The sequence below is a fragment of the Lissotriton helveticus genome, chromosome 12 (assembly GCF_964261635.1).
Source record: "Lissotriton helveticus chromosome 12, aLisHel1.1, whole genome shotgun sequence".
NCBI classification, from domain to species: Eukaryota; Metazoa; Chordata; class Amphibia; order Caudata; family Salamandridae; genus Lissotriton; species Lissotriton helveticus.
This window is the reverse complement of record NC_136073.1, coordinates 914,296,540-914,319,050: the sequence shown is the minus strand read 5'-3', so window position 1 is coordinate 914,319,050 and position 22,511 is coordinate 914,296,540. Positions and strand designations below refer to the sequence as shown.

The window sequence follows — 22,511 nt, the reverse complement described above, 5'->3', positions numbered from 1 at the left end:
GGATAATTCCAGCGGGAAAATAAAACCATCTCTCCACCTCCTATCATTATCTGACCTTGTAATAGGTCAGCCGGTGATGGTGGACCTTCCCTCACTTGTAAGGGAGTCGAATGGAGGCAGTGAGAGTTGATGACTCTACTCCACTCTATGACAGGGCTTCACTGATTGACAGTCAGATCTGGGCACTTCAGGGCTTAAAACTAGAGCACCCATCTCTTAGTCTATTGGTGATGCCCCCCCTTGTCATGAGTGAGAGGTCCTACTGGGGCTTTGCCAGCTGATGAGGTCACTCCCTCAGGGTTGTGAAGTCTTTAGCTGGATAAAATTTGGCTCCCGCCGCCAGGCACCTGCTCATTTGGAACATGCATTGTGCCTGGCTGCCTGACCCTACAATGATTAGTGCCTGTCAGACGGTGAACAACACTTACAATGCAACTTTTACATCGCAGAGCCTTTACAGCGCAACCATTACAACGCAAACTATTACAACACATTGCTCTGGGGGGTGCTCTAGGATAGGGAATAGGTTAATTTACTATCCAATAACCTTCCCTAGTGTCCACGGGGACTGGAGTTGGAATAGTAAATTAAACTATTCACTATCCAACACCCAAAAGCACTATGCGTTGTAATGGACTGCGTTGTAATACTTACGTTGTAAAGGCATGCGATGTAAATGCATGCGTTGTAATGTCATACATCCCTGTCAGACTATCCTTTGCTCAGTCTGTCAGACAGCCTTCAAGCTTTGGCCCTCAACCTTAATGATAGGCAGAGCTTGTCGGTTTCTATCACTATTCTTTTCCCTCCCTTCCTATTCTGAATCTGCTCTTTGCCTCTTTGTCTGTCTTGATCCTTTTTATATCTCAAGAAACACATGGACAGCTGTGCATATCTACTGTGTTTGTTCCTTCTGATGGTCTAGGGCACTGTTGTGATAGTGAGTGTTGCTGCACCCTTGATCTTATGATGTGTGCCGTAGCATATGGATGTGATGTGATGTGGTGTTTGCTGTTGCTGCCTTGATGTGATTGCTGTACATAGACTGCAGCCCTTGAGTGATGGTGATGTCATGTATACTGTTACACCCTTGATGTGATGGTGATGATGTGTGCTGCTGCATTCATATGTCACGGTAGTCTCTGCTGCTGTACTCCTATTTGATGGTGGTGTGAGTTGCTACTCCCTTATTTGATGGTGGTGTGTGTTGCTACACCGTTAGTTGATGGTCTTGTGTGTTGCTACACCGTTAGTTGGTGGTCTTGTGTGTTGCTACACCCTTATTTGATGGTGGTGTTTATTGCTACACCCTTATTTGATGGTGGTGTTTATTGCTACACCCTTATTTGATAGAGGTGTGTGCTGTAGCACCCTTGATGTGATGTTGGTGTGTGTTGCTGCACCCTTGATGTGATTGCAGTTTTTGCTGCTGCATGTAGATGCAATTGAGGTGTGTGCTGCTGCAATGCTGATGTTGAAAGAATAATGTGATGGAAGTGTGTGCTGCAGCACCCTTGATGTGATGGTGGGGTAAGGTGGGGTGCTGAGCTCTAGACCTTCACAGAGCCTTCCCCTCTCATAATAATATATCCTCCTCTAAAAGCTCTAATGCTATCACGGCTCGACTACGCCCTCAGGTCTCAACCAAAATACTGCAAACTGTACAGAATTGTGCTGCTCGCCTTTTATTGAACATCCCCAGATGCCTCTCAGCAAAACCTGCACTTGCCACTCTACACTGGCTACCAATCCAAGAAAGAATCCAATTTAAGTCGTTATGCACTGCACACAAAGAGTCTTACTGGCAAGGGCTTGTCCATGATCCATTCTATGATTCAGCCCTACCGACCAAGTAGGGTACTGAGATCTGATAAAAAAGCCTACTCCTAGTCCCGAAGATCAAGCGATCACGAACTGGAGGCTGTTTGTTTTCATATAACACGGCTAAGCTTTGGAACCACCTACCTGATGTCTCGAACTTAATTATTTGAATTTTAGGAAACAAGTTAAAACCTTTCTTTTCCCTTGATCTGCTGGAGCTTAAGGGGTGCCTCTGATAGCGCTGGGATGCCCATGGGTAACCACTCTCTCTATAAATGCTTTTTCATTCATTAATTCTTTCATATCTTCAAATAGAGAAGGAAGAGAGGAAGAATTCACACCGAGCTTGACCAGCTAAATGACCCATGACATGATTATTGTTCAAAAAGTTAGCCTTCCATAGTTTTTCTGGCCCAGATGTCTGCTTTCAGGAAGGTACAGACAAGGTAGGAGGTTCATGTGAGCATAAAACCTGTAAGCGGAGCAAAGCTACTCTAACAAAGGCTTCAGAAAGTGCTTGCATGCTAGACTGTACAGTCTGTCAAAAACATAAAGTGCAAACGTGATTGTGTAGATTGTTTATTGCAGGGGCAAATCAATTCTGTGTTTCCCTTTAAATCTGGTGATTTTTTTTAAAAAACAAGGACCAAAAAATGTATCCCATCCTGAGGCAAAAAAAAGTGATCGCTCCCACCTTGTAAGATCTAAAGACAGGTATAACGCAGGTTCGCCTGGGAGTAAAAATCTACAATGATTTGAAACTGAGGCTTTTGATAGCACAGTTTTCATTCTGGTATCTGCACAGTGCTCGGTAAATGCTGATTTCACCTCTGCCCTAGCAGGTTTTTGAGAGAATTTTTAGTCCTGAAGAAGGTGGTTCACATCTCTAACCATCCATCGATATGCATCAACACCTATTTAAGAGCTGAATTTGGAAGACACATGGGCACAATATTTTAGGATTGTAAATAATTGTGTGTCCGAATTGTTGTTTTGAACGAATTAGCAAAAGTGAAAGTCAGATGCAATTGTCTAGTTTTCTCTCTGTCCTTTTTATGAAATTCCTGTAGTGACACAAAGTTTGTCACATCACTGTTTTAAAAAGAAAAGAAAAGGGTTTTTACACTCATGTTTCATGTGATGTGTATATACTTTTTAATTTAATTATCCATTGAATGATATGTGTAATGAATATTTGATATTAAAAAATTGAAAATCCTATGTAAATCATTGTGTCAATTGACTAACTCGGGCTGGGGCATGAATGGTAGATTTTGTAAATGCATGTGTGAACGAATCATGACAGGTAGAGAAGTGTGTTGAAAGTGGTTACAAAAAGAAACGTTTGTGATTTTACAGTCCTATTGTATGGCTGTAACGCACTGTCATTGCTTGCTTATGCTTTGCATCTGACATTGTCAATGAGCCACAGAAGAGGTAACTGGAGCCGGTTACTGGGCCCAGAGATGGGGGGACCTACAGTGGTACCTACACTGTCACGTGCCTGTCCTGGTCTCTGGCATCCTTCTTCCTACCCGGGTGATCAGCTGGGACTAGGCTCATACCTCCTACTCATACCTCCTACTCACTGCCCTAATGGGTCACTAATGCCAGAACACTGTTGCTGCCCAGCCTGTCCCTGGCACGCCTCTGCACCCCATCCCTCTCAATCTGCTTTATTACAGAGAACTAAAAAGAATGGGGTGACCCAGTATCCCTCAGAACCTGGGAAATGTAGTTGTGCGGAACAACAATTGGTTCTGCGGGGAGTTCTATTTCTTTAGCATGAACATTAATTCATTCACAAATATTTTATGTTGGTCTCTCAACCTAATCACGTGTTGGTACTGACCACAAATTATAGTCTCTGGAACGAGCTGCCTCTTCAAATTAGACAATCCAACACACTGACTATTTTCAGGAAAAGCCTAAAAACTTGGCTGTTTCCTAGAGGCTGTTAATTCGACCATGCTGCTGCAACGGAGGCTGTATGTAGAAAGCTGAGCGCCAAGATACCCGTAGGGTGAAATGTTTGCGCTATATAAGAAATAAATACATACATACATAGAACACCAACACACACGATAGTTTGAAAATATGATATATTATAAATCATATATCGAAAATTGATTTTTGGAAAATAAATCATGTTGGACTGCTTAATCACACAGGACTGTTACAGACATAAACATTAATACCGCATGGACTGAAAACATATATTAAAATAGAAGTACATTGAAAACTTGTGGACTTGGAACACAGTTGACATATACACAAAATAAAGTGGTTACATAGACAATTCCTTTCTGAGATTATCCCAGAACAACAGATGCCTGACCGAGCAGATGTCCTTTCTATATTTACAAGTGAAGATAGCTTGGCAGGTAATGGGAATACCAAAGATTATTGTTAATGTTTCGACCCATTATGTGTGTAATTCACAATCATCATGGCGGGTCTTCATCAGGACTGGGCCAGAAAGGCAGCCTGTAGTGATGTCTCTGCAGTAATTGTCTGTGTCGCACCTTAGATAGGAGGTCGAATAGTACCAAAAGGAACCTGTAATTCTTGCCTGAAATGTCTGTGAATCGATCTACCAGGTAAGTATGCACAATGAACTCACGAGTTAGCTCTAGAGTGAAGCAACAGAATTAGGATTCTCTGTACAGAAAGGAATGAATCGACTGTCCTTCAACACTGGAGCAGAATGAAGGCAGCACCATATTGGCATGTGCAAGGGACATGAAGAACATCGCGCACGAGGGTGTCCAGCCAGCCTCCTCTCCCAACCACACCCAAGCCGTACGAGAAGGGGCGTACAGGTGCCAAGGATGGCAGGGGATGGCTACTGGCTGCACTGTGTTGTGCCTATCTCTAGATTTCGCTTCACTCTGGATGGAAAAGTGCATTCTCTCAGATCACCAGGAGGTGGCGGCATTCTTCAATAAACAATAATCGTCACAGAGGAGGAGACAAAGGCCCCAATCCAATCCTTAGTGATGGGAAATGACACATACACATGCAATATGTACCCCTGATCTTGTGAGGACTCAGTTTTTGGCTAATGGGCACAGTGGGCGCGATAGATAGCCCCCTCTGGAGTTAGAACGCAGGGGTGGTGCAGCTATCCGACGGTTGCAGGAGTGCCAGTCATATTGTATATATACAAAACACGGTGTGTGATAGCTATGGTCCATTTTCTACTGTCATATTTGAGGTTTTTTACCCAGGTAAGACACTTGACTATCAAGTATTAGAAATGCCAGAGACTGGGTAGAGAGTGCAGGGTTTGTGACTTGCCTCTTATGCAGTAGGAATGTATGATGGTACAACTCATGCATTTACAACACATGCCTTTACAACTCAGTTTTTACATCGCAACATCCTTTACAATGCATCATTTTATATTGCATTCCATTACAAAGCATTCCATTACATCGCATCATACCATTAAAACGCATAACATTACAAAGCATACCATTACATTGCATTTAAGGTAAGTGTTGGATAGTATAGGGTTAAAATGTACTATTCTAACTCCAGAGGATGCAACAGTAGGGTAAGTGTTGTATAGTGTAGGGGTAAAAATTACTATCCTAACTCCAGTGGGTGCAAAGTAGGGGAAGTGTTGAATAGTGTAGGGGTACTTATGCGTTGTAATGGTATGCATTGCAATGAAATATAAAGTAATGTGTGTGTTGTAGTGACATGTGTTGCAATGACATGCGTTGTAGTGACATGCAATGTAATGGCTGCGTTGTAGTGACATGCGTTGTAAAGATTGTTGCGATGTAATGACTGTGTTGTAAATGTAGTGCGATGTAATGACTGCTTTTTAAAGGTTGTTTCCCATGCAGCAGACATGTCGGAGACACAGTAGAGAGTGAAGGGGAGACTGGTAGAGAGTACAGGGGTTGTGACTTGCCTATTATGCGATAGACACGCCAGAAACTGGCAAGATTGTGTAGGGTTAGTGACTTGCCTATTATGCGGTAGACATGCCAGAGACTGGGGGAGACTGGGTAAAGAGTGCAGGGTTTCTGATTTCCCTATTATGCGGGTCTGAAATGCAGTGCAGACACTCGACACCAAGTGTTGCTTCTGTGGCCTCCTCCAAACTTCTTCTTTGTTTTCCTGTGAGGGGGTCGGGGCACTTGTGTTAAAGCTGGGTGAGTAGATATAAGTCAAACACATGCTGGGAAGCTGGGCACTACTTGGGTGGGGGGAAGGATACAATGTTTTTCAATGATCTATGCAGCCGGGCGCGTGCAGGCGAGGATGGGAAGTGCTTCACAGTTTACATATGTGTTCCATATTGCTATCCATAGAGGTGACAAAGAGAATCTCTGATTGACACGTTGGAAGGTGAGGGGCCTTATGACTCAAGGAAGACCTGACCCATGCAATCCTACAGGGCCACACAGCTCATAGATGGTCTGCTGCGAGAGTTGCATCTAGTGCAAGAAGGGTGTGAGGAGGTGGCTAGGGGCAGGGCCACAGGTCATATGCGGCGACCTTGTGATACATTAGGAGGTCAGAGGTGCTTTTTCACAGAGGACTAGGGGGCATATTACCAAGGGCCCTTATCGCCGCTTTAGCGGGACTTTTTCCCGCTAAAGCGGCGATAATTTTCTCGCCCAATTACCATACTGTCGCTAACACCAGTTAGCGACAGCTTGTAGGCGATAGCAAGCATTTTGGGGCCCGCTTTGCATGTCTGCGATATTTATCGCTAATGACATGCAAAGTGGGCGTGCCAAGATGTTAGCGACTGAAAACAGTCGCTAACATCGCTATCGCCTATGATCAACTCAGGCGTAGTTTTGGAAATATTCGCGCTAAGCGCGAATATCTCCAAAAGCTAACACCTGCCCAGAGCAGTTCTTAGCCATGTTATCCAATCGGAGGTGGATAACATGGCTAAGAGAATTTCATCGCTAATGCGTGAATATCGCTGTATTGACAGCGATATACACGCATTTCGCCTGATTTTTATCGCTTTTGGGATAAACCTTGATAATAGCAAGTTATCACAGTGATAAAAACAGGTGAAGGGCGGCGTTAAAAATATAACCGCTAACCCTACTTAGCGATAAATATAGCTGTAGGTTGGTAATATGCCCATCACATAAATGCAAAAAGAATGCAAAATAATGCAAAAGGTGACTGGGGGGAAATGCTTGATTTGCTCTGCAGTCCATTCGTCATCTGTGTGCCTTTTGCTCCCTTCACATAAATGCCATTGCTGCCCTAGAGGGATGTCTGCTGACTGTCCAGGGCAGATTAACATTGACTCCTCTTACCACCATCCACAGGCAGGGCCCAACCCTTGCAAAGGCGTAGCAAAACATGCAGGGGCCCGCTCCAGATTTTATCAGGCCAGAGTACTGTGCTGAGGTGGCCCCCTGCAGCTTGGAGGCCTCCCGCACCGTGGGGCCTGCGGGGGCCTGTGTTAGGCCACTGAACCCTTGGGGATCACACTTGCTCCCAAAGGTATTTCCGGAGAGGCCGTTCTAAAGGGTGAGCGCCCCCTACCCTTTAGAGGCAGCAGTGATCACGCTGTTGAAGCCGGGCAAACACCACAGGTGTGTGGTTCATGCGGGCCATTATCAATAATCAATATGTACACAAGGATAGTTGCTAAGAATCTTGCCTCTAGTCTTTCCAGCGCCTTGAGACCCTCCGGGTGAGTAGTGCGCTATACAAATGCTCTGATTGATTGATTGATTGATTTCTTTGCTGCAGGGGCTGCTCTTGCCGACCAATCGGGGTTCATCCCTGGATGCAGCAGCGGCCCGTGCAGGTAAGAGCGGTGGGGCGGCTGCCTGGATGCTCCACAGCTGATAACCTGAAGACCCTCTTCATGATGGCCCATCAGATGGACCTTGGCTGCATGAGGATGCTGCCTTCCTAGACACCACCAAAGCGTTTGACTCTATTGAGCGGCATTAACTGAGGACAACACTCATCAGATGGAGCCTGAGAAAAGTGATGACATACTGGACTCTTATATAAGCCTGGGCACACAGCTCCGCTCCGTTTCCCTATTCCGCGTTCCACGTAGAACGCGGAGTATAGGGCAAATTCCTACTCTGCAGCAGAGCGGAGTCGGCCAGCCCCCGCCTCCACCCCGCCTATTAAAAAATGTATAATACTTGATGAAATACCCCAAAAATAAACACTTACCTCTACTGTCGGTGTGCCCGGGCTGCCTTCCTCCTCTTCCTCGCCGTCTACTACTTGGGTCGTTCAAGTTGCGAAAACTCAGTCTGCCATGCGAACAAGACTCAGAGGACATTCCTTGCTCCTCGAGATGCCTCTGACAGTGGGACATAATATGTGTCCTCTTGACATCCACTACTATGATCATTACTGTAACGGCGCATACACCACCAGGGAGGTATCACTGGTCTCACAACAGCTGCCTGCACTTCTATCATGTTGTCATCATCATAGCTACACTAAGGGGTGATTTACCAACATCTTGCACTAGCTTTGTATCATAAAAGTGATGCAAACCAGCACAAAGGGTTTTTAAAATGTTTTACCTTCCAGCGCAAATCTTACAAAGCTGCAAAAAGAGCTGCTTTGCATTTCTTAGCCTCTAGGGGGCATTACTTGAAAATTCCCATGCAACTAGCCTCCCTTTTTAACGCAAAAGCCGATCTACCAAAAATGTGCCCCTAAGTATGGGCAGCCCTGTGACTCTGATTGCACAGGCAAAGGTTACTCACACAAGGACAGCTTGCACCATATTGTAGAACACTTCACTTAGGACTGCGACAGATCTAGGTCACTACAGAAGCCCGTTACCTTCACTGCTACTGATAGAGAAAGCCTTTGTGATATTGCTCGCGTCTCATATTGCTGACATTGATGCGCTTGGTGCAGACCCTAGCATGTACACACGCTGTCCTTCAACTGACCAGCAAAGCTCCTGGGGGCATATTATCAAGGGGTTTATCTCCGCTTTTTTGGCTTTAAAAGCCAAGAAAGCGGAGATAAAATTATCTCCCTATTACCAAGCTGTCGCTAACACCAGTTAGTGACAGCTAATAGGAGATAGCGACCATCTTGGGCCCCGCTTTGCATGTCAGTGATATTTATCACTAATGACATGCAAAGTGGGCGTGCCAAGATGTTAGCGACTGGAAACAGTCGCTAACATCGCTATCTCCTATTACCAACTTTTGGAGATATTCGCGCTAAGCGCGAATATCTCCAAAAGCTAACACCTGCCCTGAGCAGTTCTTAGCCATGTTATCCAATGGGAGGTGGATAACATGGCTAAGAGCATTTGCTCGATAATGCATGAATATCGCGGACTTTTCAGCGATATTCATGCATTGCGGCCGTTTTTTATCGCATTTGCGATAAACCTTGCTAATAGCAAGGTTTATCTGCGATAAAAATCGCCGATGTGCGGCGATAATTTTTGTCTCTAAACAAGTTAGAGACAAAAATTATCGCTAGTTGTTGGTAATATGCCCCCTGGATCTCTTCAGGTTCACGTCTTAGATTATCTTTCTTATGCTAACTTGGCACTTTTAGGGCTTCTTGCTGCAGGGTTACCTCGGACAAGTTCAATTTTTATTTTGTTGTTTTTACTAAGCTGTTGGGAAAGAGGAGGTGAGAAGGAAGGGAGCTTTGTTGTGGTGTGCCACGTCCATATGTACATTTCCTCTTACATCACCACAGACCACCTTATATGGGGCTATAGACTAAGTTTGGCTCACAGTTTAAGGGTTTTATTGGGGCCATCCAGTGGGAACCTTAACCCTATATAGCACCCACCTTAGCATAACCCTTTCTAATGCACCATTCACAGGCAGGCTTTGTGCAAAAAAGGTCCTCGAGAAACCACATTTGAACCTTCGCCCATTCCTTATGAAGGAACATAAATATCCCTTCTGACACTATTGCCCTCACCTCAGAGATGCCATTTGACCACATCAAATGGGGGTACCGCTTCAAGATTCTGGGAAAATATTGTTTTGGTCTGCAGAACATGCTTATATGTCACTCCTACTCGACTGTGGTTTGAGCTCAGACACAGCTGGTCTGTCCTCCTGGAATCACATGACAGACATATCGGGGAGGCCAAGCAACAGTACAACTGGCACTGGACACACTTAGGCTCCAGCACCCCCTATGCTGGCAGTGTGTATGCCCACAGTGTGAGATTGCACTGCCCTGGCTAAATGCTGGTCTGATAGTTGGGATTCACTGACCTCCACTGGTAATTTTTACGGGAGTGTCCTGCTGTTAGGAGCTAACAAAGCTGAAATCAAGAGATTCCAACGGATTCAGAATTCGGCGGCTAGGGCAATAGTAGGCCTGTCTAGAAGGAGCTCAGCGAGAGCTACCATTCACAGACTACATTGGCTGCCCGTGGAAGCCCGCATCCAATTCAAGGCCCTCACTTTTGCCTTTAAAATTCTCAATAACGAGGGTCCAGAGCTCCTCCGCCCGCTGCTGATGCCCTATAACCCACAACGCAACCTCCGGTCCAAGGGGCAACATCTAGTCATGGTACCCCTCATCAAGTTCTGTCGCATCGGTGGACGTTCTTTCAAACTTTTGGGGGCTAAGTTATGGAACTCCCTCCCCCTCCACATCCGCTGCATCGACAACCTATTAGCTTTCCGTAGAGCTATTAAAACCCATCTCTTTCCCCCCCTGTAGGCCTCCCTCTGTTCTTTACTCAGTTGTTTGTGTTATGGTTCTAGCGCCGGGACGCCCCGTTGCTGGGGCAGCTGTTTGCGCTTTACAAAATGCTTAACATAACATAACATAACATCTCAGGCCCACCATCTATTGTTGCGTGGCACTTCAACTGTTGTAGGGCTCGCTTAACCCAAAGACATCTGGCTGCATTTCTAGTGGTGGAGAAGGTATGTATGACTAAAACACTGGAGAGCCGCGTCAGTACCCACTTATAGGTAATAGTGCTCTGGGATGGTGCGCATTGCATCATGTGAAGGATAGTGTATAGCAGACAGAGGTTCCGAGAGCAGCCAGGGGGACTTCCTGACCATCCCTGTGATTTGATGACACCCCATAACAGTGCCCTGTCTACCTGTCACAGAGAATCTGATGTCTGGGGGTATGAGGTATCAATTTCGTTGGGTTCATGTGTGTCTGTCTGGGCTCTCTGTTTTTGTGGGGTAGGGGGTGGGAGGCCTCAGTCTAGTGGGTCATGTCTGGACCATAGAATGGACTCTCATGCAGTCCTGTAAGGGGTACACCGACAGTCAATTTTCTGACTCCTTATCTCTGAAGCTTCCAGCCAAATTTCTGCTGTGGATGATTTTTGGGATATTTCTTGATATATGGGATTCTTTAATGGGTGATGTGTGGGATCAGGATGCTCCTGTAGCCTGTGTGCTCACCGTGCTGTATATGACTTGTCATTTTCTCCTCAGATTACATCACCTATTTATTTAAAACAAAATGTTATTATTTTCTTCCAACACAATAAACAAATCATTAGTGCCAGGGTTTAGCATTACAGAAACTAAGAATGAGGTATGAACAGTGGATACATTGGACATCAGAATCATACAATATATTGTCAAACAACCCAAATTTGTACACAACTTTTAAACTCAGCAGTGAGCCATTAACAACCAACTATACCCCATCCGCAGCCGCAACTCCGGTAAAGTCAAATACTTCCTCCCTCAAAATCCTCCTGCAAATTCTGAGAACTCTCAGATGCATCTGAGCCTATATCTGGAGCTTGAAGGCTGTCAACTAAATAATCCCAAACTCTTGCCTGACCATTTTTCCATCAACCTTTTTTCAATTCATGAAACAGTATAGTGCTCTCCAGTACTGCCCATTTAACTAGCTCATCCCTCCATCTAAGTACTTGAGGTCTCCAGCAGGTTTCCAATGCTTTGTCAATTCTCTTTTCGCAAGAATCAATGTCAAATCAAGAGATCTAGTAGTGGTTTTACGTCACCTACATATGTGTTGTTTTAACATGTCATTAAACAACTGATTGAAAAATAATTGTCTTCTATATCCATCCCAGAACCTAGATGTCCACAGTTGCAAGGACCAAGAGCAGCAGCCACCCATGGTGTGGCAAGGGCAAAAACGGGATTGGACTCAGAGCCCTTCCCACTGCCAGGTAGGTGTCACACAAATGTCAGTCCTGCTAGAGTCTAAGGTTATGGGCCCCAAATCTATCTTGTTGTCAAAATCACCTGCACATGTGTCCACTGTCACTTCTAGCTCTCCAAGCCACCCATTTCTATTTGTGCACATACTACAGTGTTACACTATGTGGCACCTGGACAAACATACCCGCGCACAGGATCACACACTGTCTGTTTATAATGTCACTGCTGGACCTGTGCTGCCAGCCACCAGTTTAACATATGTTGTCCTTCCTAATGCGGCATGCTAGACCACTCAGGCTAGATGGATGACAGAGACTGGCAAGTCTCAATTCCTGACTACAACAAAGTTGTACTACATTTTGTGTACGGCACGCTGTCCCTCACATGTGCACCTCATAGATTGCTGATAACATGATGGGATGTCTCACATCTTATTAGTATTCATGTATGTAGCATATCTACATGATTCTAATAACACACCCCTTCTCATAAAAACTAGTGGTGCCAGAGAATTGCATATGTTTTTCACACAAATCATGAAATTTATTTCAATTATGGGCATAAATCTGAGATTATACCTTCAGAGTGAAATGTGGTTGGGCGGTACAGCTCTAACCAAAAGCAAATCTCCCAGATAAAAGTCTGAGAGACACTGGGTGGAGTGGAGTTTAAGCAAAATAAATGTTTCTCAGTCATACATTCTCTGTGCAAACTGCTGTCCTCCTGCAACCTCACAAGACTTTTTATGCCAGGTGTGGACATAAAATTAGTTACGGGAAAATACATAATATGGAAAATGTGAAAAGTTCTTCCTTTAAATTTTCAAGCAGGTCAAAATGTTACTGACTCTGACTACCCCTTCCAAATTATGAAGAGGCCGTCTATATATCTGTGCCGTGATATCACTTTGACTGTCCAGCAATCATTGGCAACTGGCCAGGCCACCCGCTTCTCCCACCAGCCCACGAATGAATGTGCGTAGCTGGGGCAAAGCAGGTGCCCATGGCTGTGCCCTGGATTTGTCAGTACTACTGGTCTTGGAAAATAAAGATGTTGTTGTTAAGACAGAACTCCTTTCTTTTTTCACATAAATGTATTGAACATCAACAACATAAATCTGAGATTCAGTGGTGAAGTAAGGTCCACAAGCTCATTAGCAGCATCCCCTACGGAGAGCTCAAAAGAATAAAAAGAAATAACACAAGAGATTGTGATTTTCAGGTGGCTGCCCAAGAAAGCATAGCCAGATTCAGTACTCGGGGTTATGGCAGACAGGTACTGGTTCAAGCTCTGAAAAAGGTCAACTCCATCCCCAGATAAGAATTATTGAAGGACATAGCGAAGGACAATAAGGAAACAGTGAAGTTTAGAATGATCACTACCTTTTTAGAGAACTCCAATGCATTGAGGAACATTTTACGAAAACATTGGAGCACTCTGAAAATGGACGTGATTATAGGCTTGGATGTACCCCTGAGTTCTCTGTTGACCTAAGGGAAAGCCAAGTCCCTCAGCAACTACCTGATGCGTAGTCATTATGAGAAAGTGGGCACAGGGACAACTTTCAAGGAGTTACAGGACTTCTTTCCATGTAGTAAGGCCTGCTTCAATAGCCGCAAAACCTTATTGTATAAGGTACCAGGGCTGAAAAAATCTAGACCTATAAACAAGTTCGTGACCTGCAGCACACCAAATACAGTTTAGTGCTTAGTTGGTCCCGGTGGATTAAAATATTTTGGAAGCACTATTCACCCACAAAAACACATATTTTGGAGCATAAGATGGCCATCAAAAATGAAGATGTATTATATCCAGTAGCTAGACACTTTGTCAAAATGCATTACAACAATGAGAACCTCCTACGGTTTTTCTGTATAGACCATATACCTGACAACATCAGGGGAGGGGACAGAATTATGAAGCTCAGGAGATAAGAATCATGCTATAAAATTGACCTACAAACCAAGACCCCGAAGGGATGAATAGCGGCGAAGAACTATTGTTTCACCTTGAGGGCTAAAGATTGTGTTGAGGCACATAACTGTCCAATGTTAGTTAAATCTTCATGTATATAATTTTTCCTTCTTTCTCTTTTGACGTCATGTACACACAAGTATTCCTTTCTTCAGACTAGGTCCTGGGCATGGAAAGAGCCTATTTCATGTGACAGATTTATTTGAAAAATGCACAATGTACCTCCGAGCAGCATGGGCCCATACAAGGCTAAGATACAAAAGCACGCTGCACTTTTCATGAGACCATACACGGCGTGAGGTTTCTCTCAAAAAGGGCTGAACATAACCCATCATCTTGGTACATACGAATCAATTGAATGTATTGGTACACAACACTTTGTTGTAATCAATTTATATATGTAATAAAATATCATGGTATGAAGATGTATCTAATCCAGGTCTGGATACATATAATGATCAATACTCTGCAACATTTGTGCAAGGGTATGTTTTCAGCAGGATCGGATCATAATCGGCACTGCACCAAGATGGCAGCAGTAAAATCTCTGTGGATATATATATTATCTACTGGCGGTCACCAGTAGATAGTTATAGTTAGAACCAAGTTTCCATAGGAAAAACATTTTTGGATTTGCTTATAACTTTGGCGTCGTTTGACGGATCTTTGCGAAATTTTCCAAAAAGTTTCTCTTTTCAGATCAGTCCCTATCTCGAAAGTTTGGGGGTGATTCATCAAGGGGGGCTGAGAAAAAAGGGGGGTCGCAAAACATGTCTTCTCCATGCAATTTCAATGGGAAACTTTAGACAAGGCTACAGGTCAAACTGCTGAACGATATTACACCAAATTTGGTAGGGAGAAAGGTCGTGGTCCAGAGAGCACACTTTTGTTTAAATGGTGTAAATCCATTCAGTAGTTTTTGAGAAATATCAAATTTTACAGATATCGATATTTGAGAATTCTAACATCTGATTGGCTAAGGCGTTACAAGCACGAGCGTGCGGCTCATTGGCTGTGAACTGTTAAAACTAGGAAGTGTTAGCAGCCATTTTGTGACTCAGTCGAAAGGCGTAGGGGAAAAAAGAGAATAATTGTATAAGAGGGTATAGTAGGAACACTGTGGACTTAGTTTAAGCAGTCTGTATGGTGCAGAGGCAGGAATCTGATTGGCTGACTTGTTCCAAGCAGGAGCTTCCCAGGCTTAATGTTCATTGGCTGCGAACCAATACCCTCTCCCTCTGCAGAACACCATGGACATTTTATTGGCTAAAGTGTTCTGAGTACAAGTTTGCTTCTTATTGGCTGGGAACGGTTCACTGTTGTGAGCCATTTTGTGATGCACTTCAAAGGAATATGGGAAAACAAAGTATTAGAGGGGAGGGTAGGAACACTATTAAATCTGTACAGTGGTCACAAAGTGGTGGACAGAGACTGTGTACGTAAAAATAGTTTTTTATATATTTTAAGGGCCATTTATATCATTTGCGTGGTGCACTATTTACTTGTAATGTGGTGTTTAATTTTCTGAAGGGGAGGTGTGCTTGCGCTGCAAAAAATTTTGTCTAGGTTTGAAACAGATTTTTATTAGGCAATTACAAATCTGGGGGCATATTATTGAGATTGGGTGATAAAATTATCGGCGCTTTATCGGCAGGAAACTGCCACTAAAGTGGTGATAATGGGCTCTATAATATGCCCTAGAGAATTCCCATAGAAGCCAAGGTTAGATGTCTAACCTGGGTTTCTATGGGAATTCATAAGGGCATATTGTCAAGCCCAGTATCGACACTTTAGCAGCAGTTTCCTGCCGATAAAGCGGCGATAATTTTATCGCCCAGTCTTGATAATATGGCCCATACTTTCTTTAGAAAGGGGTGACAAATAAAAACACAATTCATTCAATATCCCTTAAGCGTGGCCACACCTTCCCTTTTTTTGTCACCTATAGTTTGTAAAAGTGTTGCCCCATATTCTTGTTAATAAAAGAGGGTATGAATTACTTTTAGATAAAGTAGAAAAGAAGTGCTAAAATAAACACTCCCGCAATACATCATCTCAGGTCAGAAGAACAATAACAAGTAAAAAACAGTTAAACACAAATGACTTCATATTACATAAAAATGTACGCTTCCTCATTTTTTACAATTTCTATTCTGTAGAACTCGGGAAAATTCAGTCATAGTGCTTAGAGGTCGCTCACTGCTCTGCTAACAAATCACGTACTCCTTTAAGAACATATATGAAAGTAATATAATAATACACACTACTGGTCTTATATATTCCATAGGGAGAAGGTTAATAGGAACAGCAACAGAGAAAAAGAGAAATATGAAAATATAATTCAGAAATGTAGGGTTTATCAAAGGTATTCAGTAATAAAGTATCTATGCAAACAATCTTTTTTTAAACTGCAATTTCAAAAAATAATCTCATAGTAAAAATATATGTATGTTATAAAGGTCAGTAAGCTGTATTTCAGATTGTTTACTCCTGCCGCCGATAAATCTCCAACTCCTGTTGTGTGAAAATATGACACTGTACTAGATTATACACAGTGTCAATGATGCCACACAAAAGGAAAAGGAAAAAAGGAAAAATAAATTTATGAACACAAAACAAGATCAATAACAAAATATTTTCCAGCGGTAAATATGTTTAAAGCTTCTTTTCTCCGGGACTTCGAAACCTTTCGTCTTCGCGTCAACGGGTCATGAACTCCACTGAGATCATAATGACTGTGAATATTACAATATACATACTCACACTATATTATCTCAGGGGGAAACACACTAAGAACCAGAAGCTGCTGAGATTGCATATAAATCTTTAGTCTCTGTGCCCACGGGTCACCAACACCTCTGAGGTCAAGTATAGTGTCAATATTATAATAAACAAAGTCACAGAATATGAGCTCCAAGGAGCCAGAAAAGGAACAGTGATTGCTCTAATTTGTCTGTTTCCCAAAACAAGCTGCTGACGTTACATATAAAGGGCAAAAACAACCAATAACACTTTTTTCAAAATGCAAATCTTTAAATATTGACAAATAGCTACGTTTTATAAATATGTACTATGCCATAATCAAACAACTTACAACTCCGTAATATGTTGTGTTGTCACAAAAGAACAATCTGACGCTAGAAAAGGGAACCTTCATCACAGAATGGACACGCATAAGGAACTCGCAAAAACAAAACTAATCGATCAACGGGTGTGGTTTATATACTTTTTAGTTATTGAGTAGTCTTTGGAAGGAAGAAGTGGCTCCGGTCATTTAGATGTCACATTTTACGGATAACACATGCTCAAGTTTTCACTGTTTAACTTGTGCACGTGTTGGGAAAAGTTACAAAATGTGAAGCGGTAAAAGTTTCAATTTCAATCCTCACCAGTATAAGGTCCTTAATATGTACATACATTGAAAAGCTTAAAAACTGTTACCTGGCAATTTCTTTTCTCGTGACTAAAACATTTATTAATTGCCGTAATTCTAAATAGAAGACATAAAAAAATATAGTTTAAAAAACATGCTAATATTTCTCATCACTATGGTTTTAAATTTAAAAAATGCCATCATTTATAAAGCGTACAGCTACCCCGGGAGAGGTGTCCAGGCACTCAGGGTGTCGGGAATATTAAGCAAGGTGTTGCCCACAGTGACATTGTGGTGGGCTAACCTGCCGCCGGAGCCGGGAAATGAACTGTGAATGCAGTTGTTCGAAGTCTAGTATCATAGCTGGTGCATCACACTTTTTCCACACTTATATGTTAATTAGTGCTAATTAATTTTTAAACATTGTAAAATTATAACTTATAACAGACTCCTGTTATAGTTAGTTTTTCACTACAAAGAGTATGCACGTCTTTTTAAAATTTATGTAAAAGCAATATGTTTCAGGGACATTGTAGTTAGAAATTAGCATTTATAAAACCTTTCATCTTCACTGAAAAAATGATAGGTTTCACAGATGTTATAGTTAGAAATTTGCATTTAAAAAAACAATAGAAATTCCACTGTTATAGTTAGTTCAGCAAACTATAACTCGTGCCCCCGCAATGCACTGCTGATGACGTCACATATTACATCATTCATGACATGGTCAGTGACATCACTGATGACATCACTGATGACATCTCAAATGATACCACTGATGACATCACTAATGCCATCATCCATGTGAAAATCTGATGCACCTCTTCCCACTCTAATATAACCTTTGATACACTCACTATAAAATACAGACTACCATTTTCTAAATCGTTGACACACCAATACCAGTTACTATATACGCACTCATTGATTGCTAGATCTACACACACATCTACTCATTCATTCTTACAATCACTCATACATGCAGTCACTCATTAATACACCACTATCATATGCACTCATACACCTATACAGACAATCAAACATCGCCCCTCATCCATGCAGTTACTCACATGCTAAGAATCTATCACACTCGCATTTACTCACCTATACAAATATACACACACCACCTCACTTATTCATACAGATACTAACGCATACTTACTCTGTTATATAATCAGTGATACAAGTACACACTCATCTATACAGCCAGTCTCACAATCACTGACTATCATGTAGAGTACTTTATATAATTGAACTTTCACATACACTGCCTTTTAACATATGAAGTTACTTGGACATGTACCACTGAGACATCCATTCACTCACCAACACACCGATACACACACTCACGTACCCATACAGCTGTTTTTACATGCACTCCTGAACCCATACACCCAGTGAATCAACACCTCACATATCTATGCAGAGTCACACACCTACCACCCACCCACACACACGCTCAATCGCCCCTAAAAAATACTCAGAAAAGCAATACTAACTTATTTAGACACTCATTAGCCACGCTTCTCAGTGGAGAAGCGTGGCTCAGTGGTTAGAGGCGGCAGACCCGGAAGCTGAGATTGGCCGTGGACCAGGGTTCGATTCCCCGCCTCGGCGGGTTTTGGGCTAAAAAAAAATTCCATGGACTCGACAATTCTCGCTCCGGTGCCTACTCGACTCACGGGGTCACACTCTGTGACTCTGGGCAATAGCTTGCTTAATCTCCACTACGGCCCCTCGCGGCGGGATGCCTGGCTTTCACCTTGTGGATACCCTGCCGGGGTATCTCACAGGGGAATACCAGGACGGGTTCCCTAAGCAAGCGCCTTGATGCCTTCGGGTGATACGTGCGCTATATAAGTCGCAATACATTTACATGTAGCTACTGACCAACTCATGCAACAGCTTGCACAACCACAGACAGACTGATACAGACATTCACACAGTTAAGTCACTAACCCATGTATTCAGTAAGAGGTATTTAATCACTAACTTATACAGTCAGTCACCCACCTACTAAATCCGACATCCATACACTTATACAGCCACTCATTCTTCAATACACCTTGGAATATATACAACATATTTAAAAGTTATAGAAACACACAGTCATTGGATGATTTCATCAGTGATGTCATCAGTGATGTCATTTGAGATGTCATCAGTGATGTCATGAATGATGTAATATGTGACATCATGAGCAGTGCATTGCAGGTGCGCAAGTTATAGTTAGCTGAACAAACTTTAACAGTGGAATTTCTATGGTTTTGTAAGAGTGAAATGTTCAGCTAACTATAGAGTTCCATGAAACCTATGCTTTTTCAGTAAATTTCTAAGGTGTTTTAAATGCTAATTTCTAACTATAACATACCTGAAACCTATGTTTTTTTCAGTGAATATATATATATATATATATATATATATATATATATATAGCCATCCTCACCTATCTAGAATGTAAGAATGTAACAAAGCCTTTTGTGATTTCTTAAGTAAAATCTTTAAGCTTAAGATTTGAAAGTATCATCCATGCCAAGCTGGAAAAATGATGAAGGATTCTTAGTGTTCTAGGCACAGTAGAACAGCTCTGGATTGGTAAAATACCAAACAAGCCAGTCTGAAATGTATACAAGCAACCCCTGACATGTGTTTCACTCTTAATAAAGCTCATCAGGGAGGTATAGTTTTGTCCAGACACAAGGGAGCAGTCAATATAAGTGAAAACAACCCCCTTTCAGACAGGCTTAGAGTACTGCATAAATTATGGAAAAAAAGATTATGGAATTCTGGGTAGTGCCCAAGCTGTAGGTGTAGAGCAGATCCAATATATGGAACACTGTACAACTCAACTGATTCTTCCAATCCTGGCACCCACTTGATGGATCACTGCTAAACTTTCCACGAGATAGTGGGGGAGAACAAATGTTTTTTTGGAAAGTTTTCTGTGTGATTTGTCAAATTGTCCAAAAGTTATTAGCAAACCAAAAAATCTACTTCCTATGAAAACCTAGTCCTAAATATTAGGGGTGAGCTTAACCTATTGTAATTTTGTGTAGGTTACTAATGCAAAATGTCAGCAAATGTATTGTAATTGCCAAATATGAACAATGTTGATAAATGCGTCTCACACTCAACAAAGTGCCTAAATACTCAATTGATGTAAATATTCATCTAAAAAAAGTAATTCAGAGTTGGTTACCAGTTTCTTCCATTCAAAACACTGTTACTTGCGTTCCAATTCGTAGTTTTACACCTTAAAATTAACCTAATGGTATACTCTGTAAAAAATCTATCTGAGATGCTGCTCACGTTTAAAAGTAACCCAAACGGTGCATCTTGTGTCAATATTTAGCACTTCTAGCTTAGAATCCTGGTATGGTCATATTTTTTCAGGCCCATGACAAGAGGTGTCCTGGATTGTGGAATGTTGTGCTTATAGTGAAATATGGCTGGATTAAGAAGAGGCATGGAGAGACTGAAGAAGAGATATATGGAGACAGTAGTGAAATATGAGGGCAAGTTGTTAAGTATTTTATTTAGTTTACACTCACAGCATGACTTTATTATTTAATTCCAAGATATTACTTTCTGTAATGTTAACATGGTTCAAGGCTGGGAGATGCTCATACCTGTAATGTCATCTTGGTCATAGGTCATCCATAGTTACTTCCTATAATACCATGACATCAAAGTTTGCATTAAAAAGATTCCTGTGATGTTATCAAACTGATAGATGAGTGACATCTGATGTCATTTCAGCCACTCAAGTGACTTTAAGAAAATGTACACCAATTTATTATTTTGTTTTCCTTTTTTTTATCTCTTGCAGTCAACCATTTTGCAAGAAAATATTCAGCCTACACTGCCTTTCCAAAGACATCTCTTGTGTGGTGTGACTACATTTCATAGTTGTAAGACTATATATTTCTGTATATTTGATGAAAGAGAATATTGTTAATTACTGTTGTTAATACATCCTTTATGACAGTATTCTCTCTTCTGTTTGTTCTGCAGCTTGAATGCATTGCACAAATGGATGGATCCAACCTGACTCTGGGAAGTGGATTCCTTCTTCTGGGCTTCTCAGATGCATCATCCCAAATGCAGCAGCTTCTCTCTGTTATGTTCATCTTTATATACCTGATGACTGTCCTTGGAAACCTAATTATCTTTGTCATTCTCACTCTGGAACCGGCCCTCCACACGCCTATGTACTTTTTCCTCAGAAACCTGTCTCTGGTGGACGTCTTCTTTATTAACACCAGTGTCCCAAAAACCCTAAGCGGGTTACTGTTTGAGGACCTGCACATCTCCTTCAGCGGCTGTGTGGTACAGATGTTCTTCTTTGCCATGTTTGGCATCACAGAGTGCATACTACTGACAGTCATGTCACTCGACCGCTATGTAGCGATCTGCAACCCTCTCCGGTACACAACCATCATGAGAAGTTCAATGTGTGTTCAGCTAGCCTCAGGCTCCTGGATTATAGGGCTAGCCTGTTCCCTTAGCTTGACCCCAATAACCTTTAGCTTACCCTTCTGCAGGTCTCATGAAATACCTCACTTCTTTTGTGATATCCCATCACTCACAAAGCTGGCTTGTGGGGACAAATTTATCACAGTAGTTATAAACGCTGTAATAAGTGTCTTGGTTTCAATGGTGCCTTTTATGCTCATTGTAATCACTTATACATTCATTATCTCTAGGATCATAAGGATGCGATCAGCTGAAGGCCGACGAACAGCTGCCTCCACATGCGTGTCTCACTTGGTCTCTGTTGTGTTGCTGTACGGCACAACTATTCTTACATATGCTCAACCCAACTCGAGTCACTCCATGGAGAGGGTATTTTCTGTCTGCTATGCTTGTTTAACCCCCATGTTGAACCCTCTGATCTATAGCTTAAGAAACAAGGAGGTGAAAAGAGCTCTTAAAAAGCAGAAGGTGAAGAACCTTTTTTCTGTGGAGATGTGAAGAACATGTTCAGTATGCTTAGTGATGCACTGTACTGTCATGGAGTCACTCACTCGGCTATAAATGTATCCATGGACTCAGGCTTTTCATGAGAATTAATTTGTTCATTCATTCATTCATTCATTTAGCTGTAAATATGTTAATTTATCTGTTGATTTGATGTCAATGGAAAAGTACTCATTCTGTTTGCCTACCACACATTTATTGTATTGTGATGAGTAGGTTGCTTTATGTATGTC

The 22,511-nt window shown here is 42.2% G+C and overlaps 2 protein-coding genes across 2 annotated transcripts in view; both read left to right on the top strand.

Moving 5' to 3' along the window:
* The window catches only part of LOC144798225 (olfactory receptor 2D2-like), a 42,991-nt gene extending 21,674 nt beyond the window's left edge, over positions 1-21,317 (top strand). Inside the window, exons 3-4 of the mRNA XM_078668974.1 lie at positions 7,567-7,624; positions 21,313-21,317. Coding sequence (XP_078525100.1) covers positions 7,567-7,624; positions 21,313-21,317 — 63 coding nt within the window. The remainder of the gene's footprint in view (positions 1-7,566; positions 7,625-21,312) is intronic.
* Positions 21,318-21,330: 13 nt separating this feature from the next.
* Positions 21,331-22,272, top strand: LOC144798224 (olfactory receptor 1G1-like). Its single transcript, XM_078668973.1, has one exon. It carries the CDS (start codon positions 21,331-21,333, stop codon positions 22,270-22,272), a length of 942 nt encoding a protein of 313 aa, XP_078525099.1.
* The last annotated feature ends 239 nt before the right edge of the window (positions 22,273-22,511 follow it).

What these genes read in the sequence shown, in the direction of transcription:
- LOC144798224 (XM_078668973.1), top strand. Translation starts at nt 21,331, where the DNA reads ATGGATGGATCCAACCTGACTCTGGGAAGTGGATTCCTTCTTCTGGGC.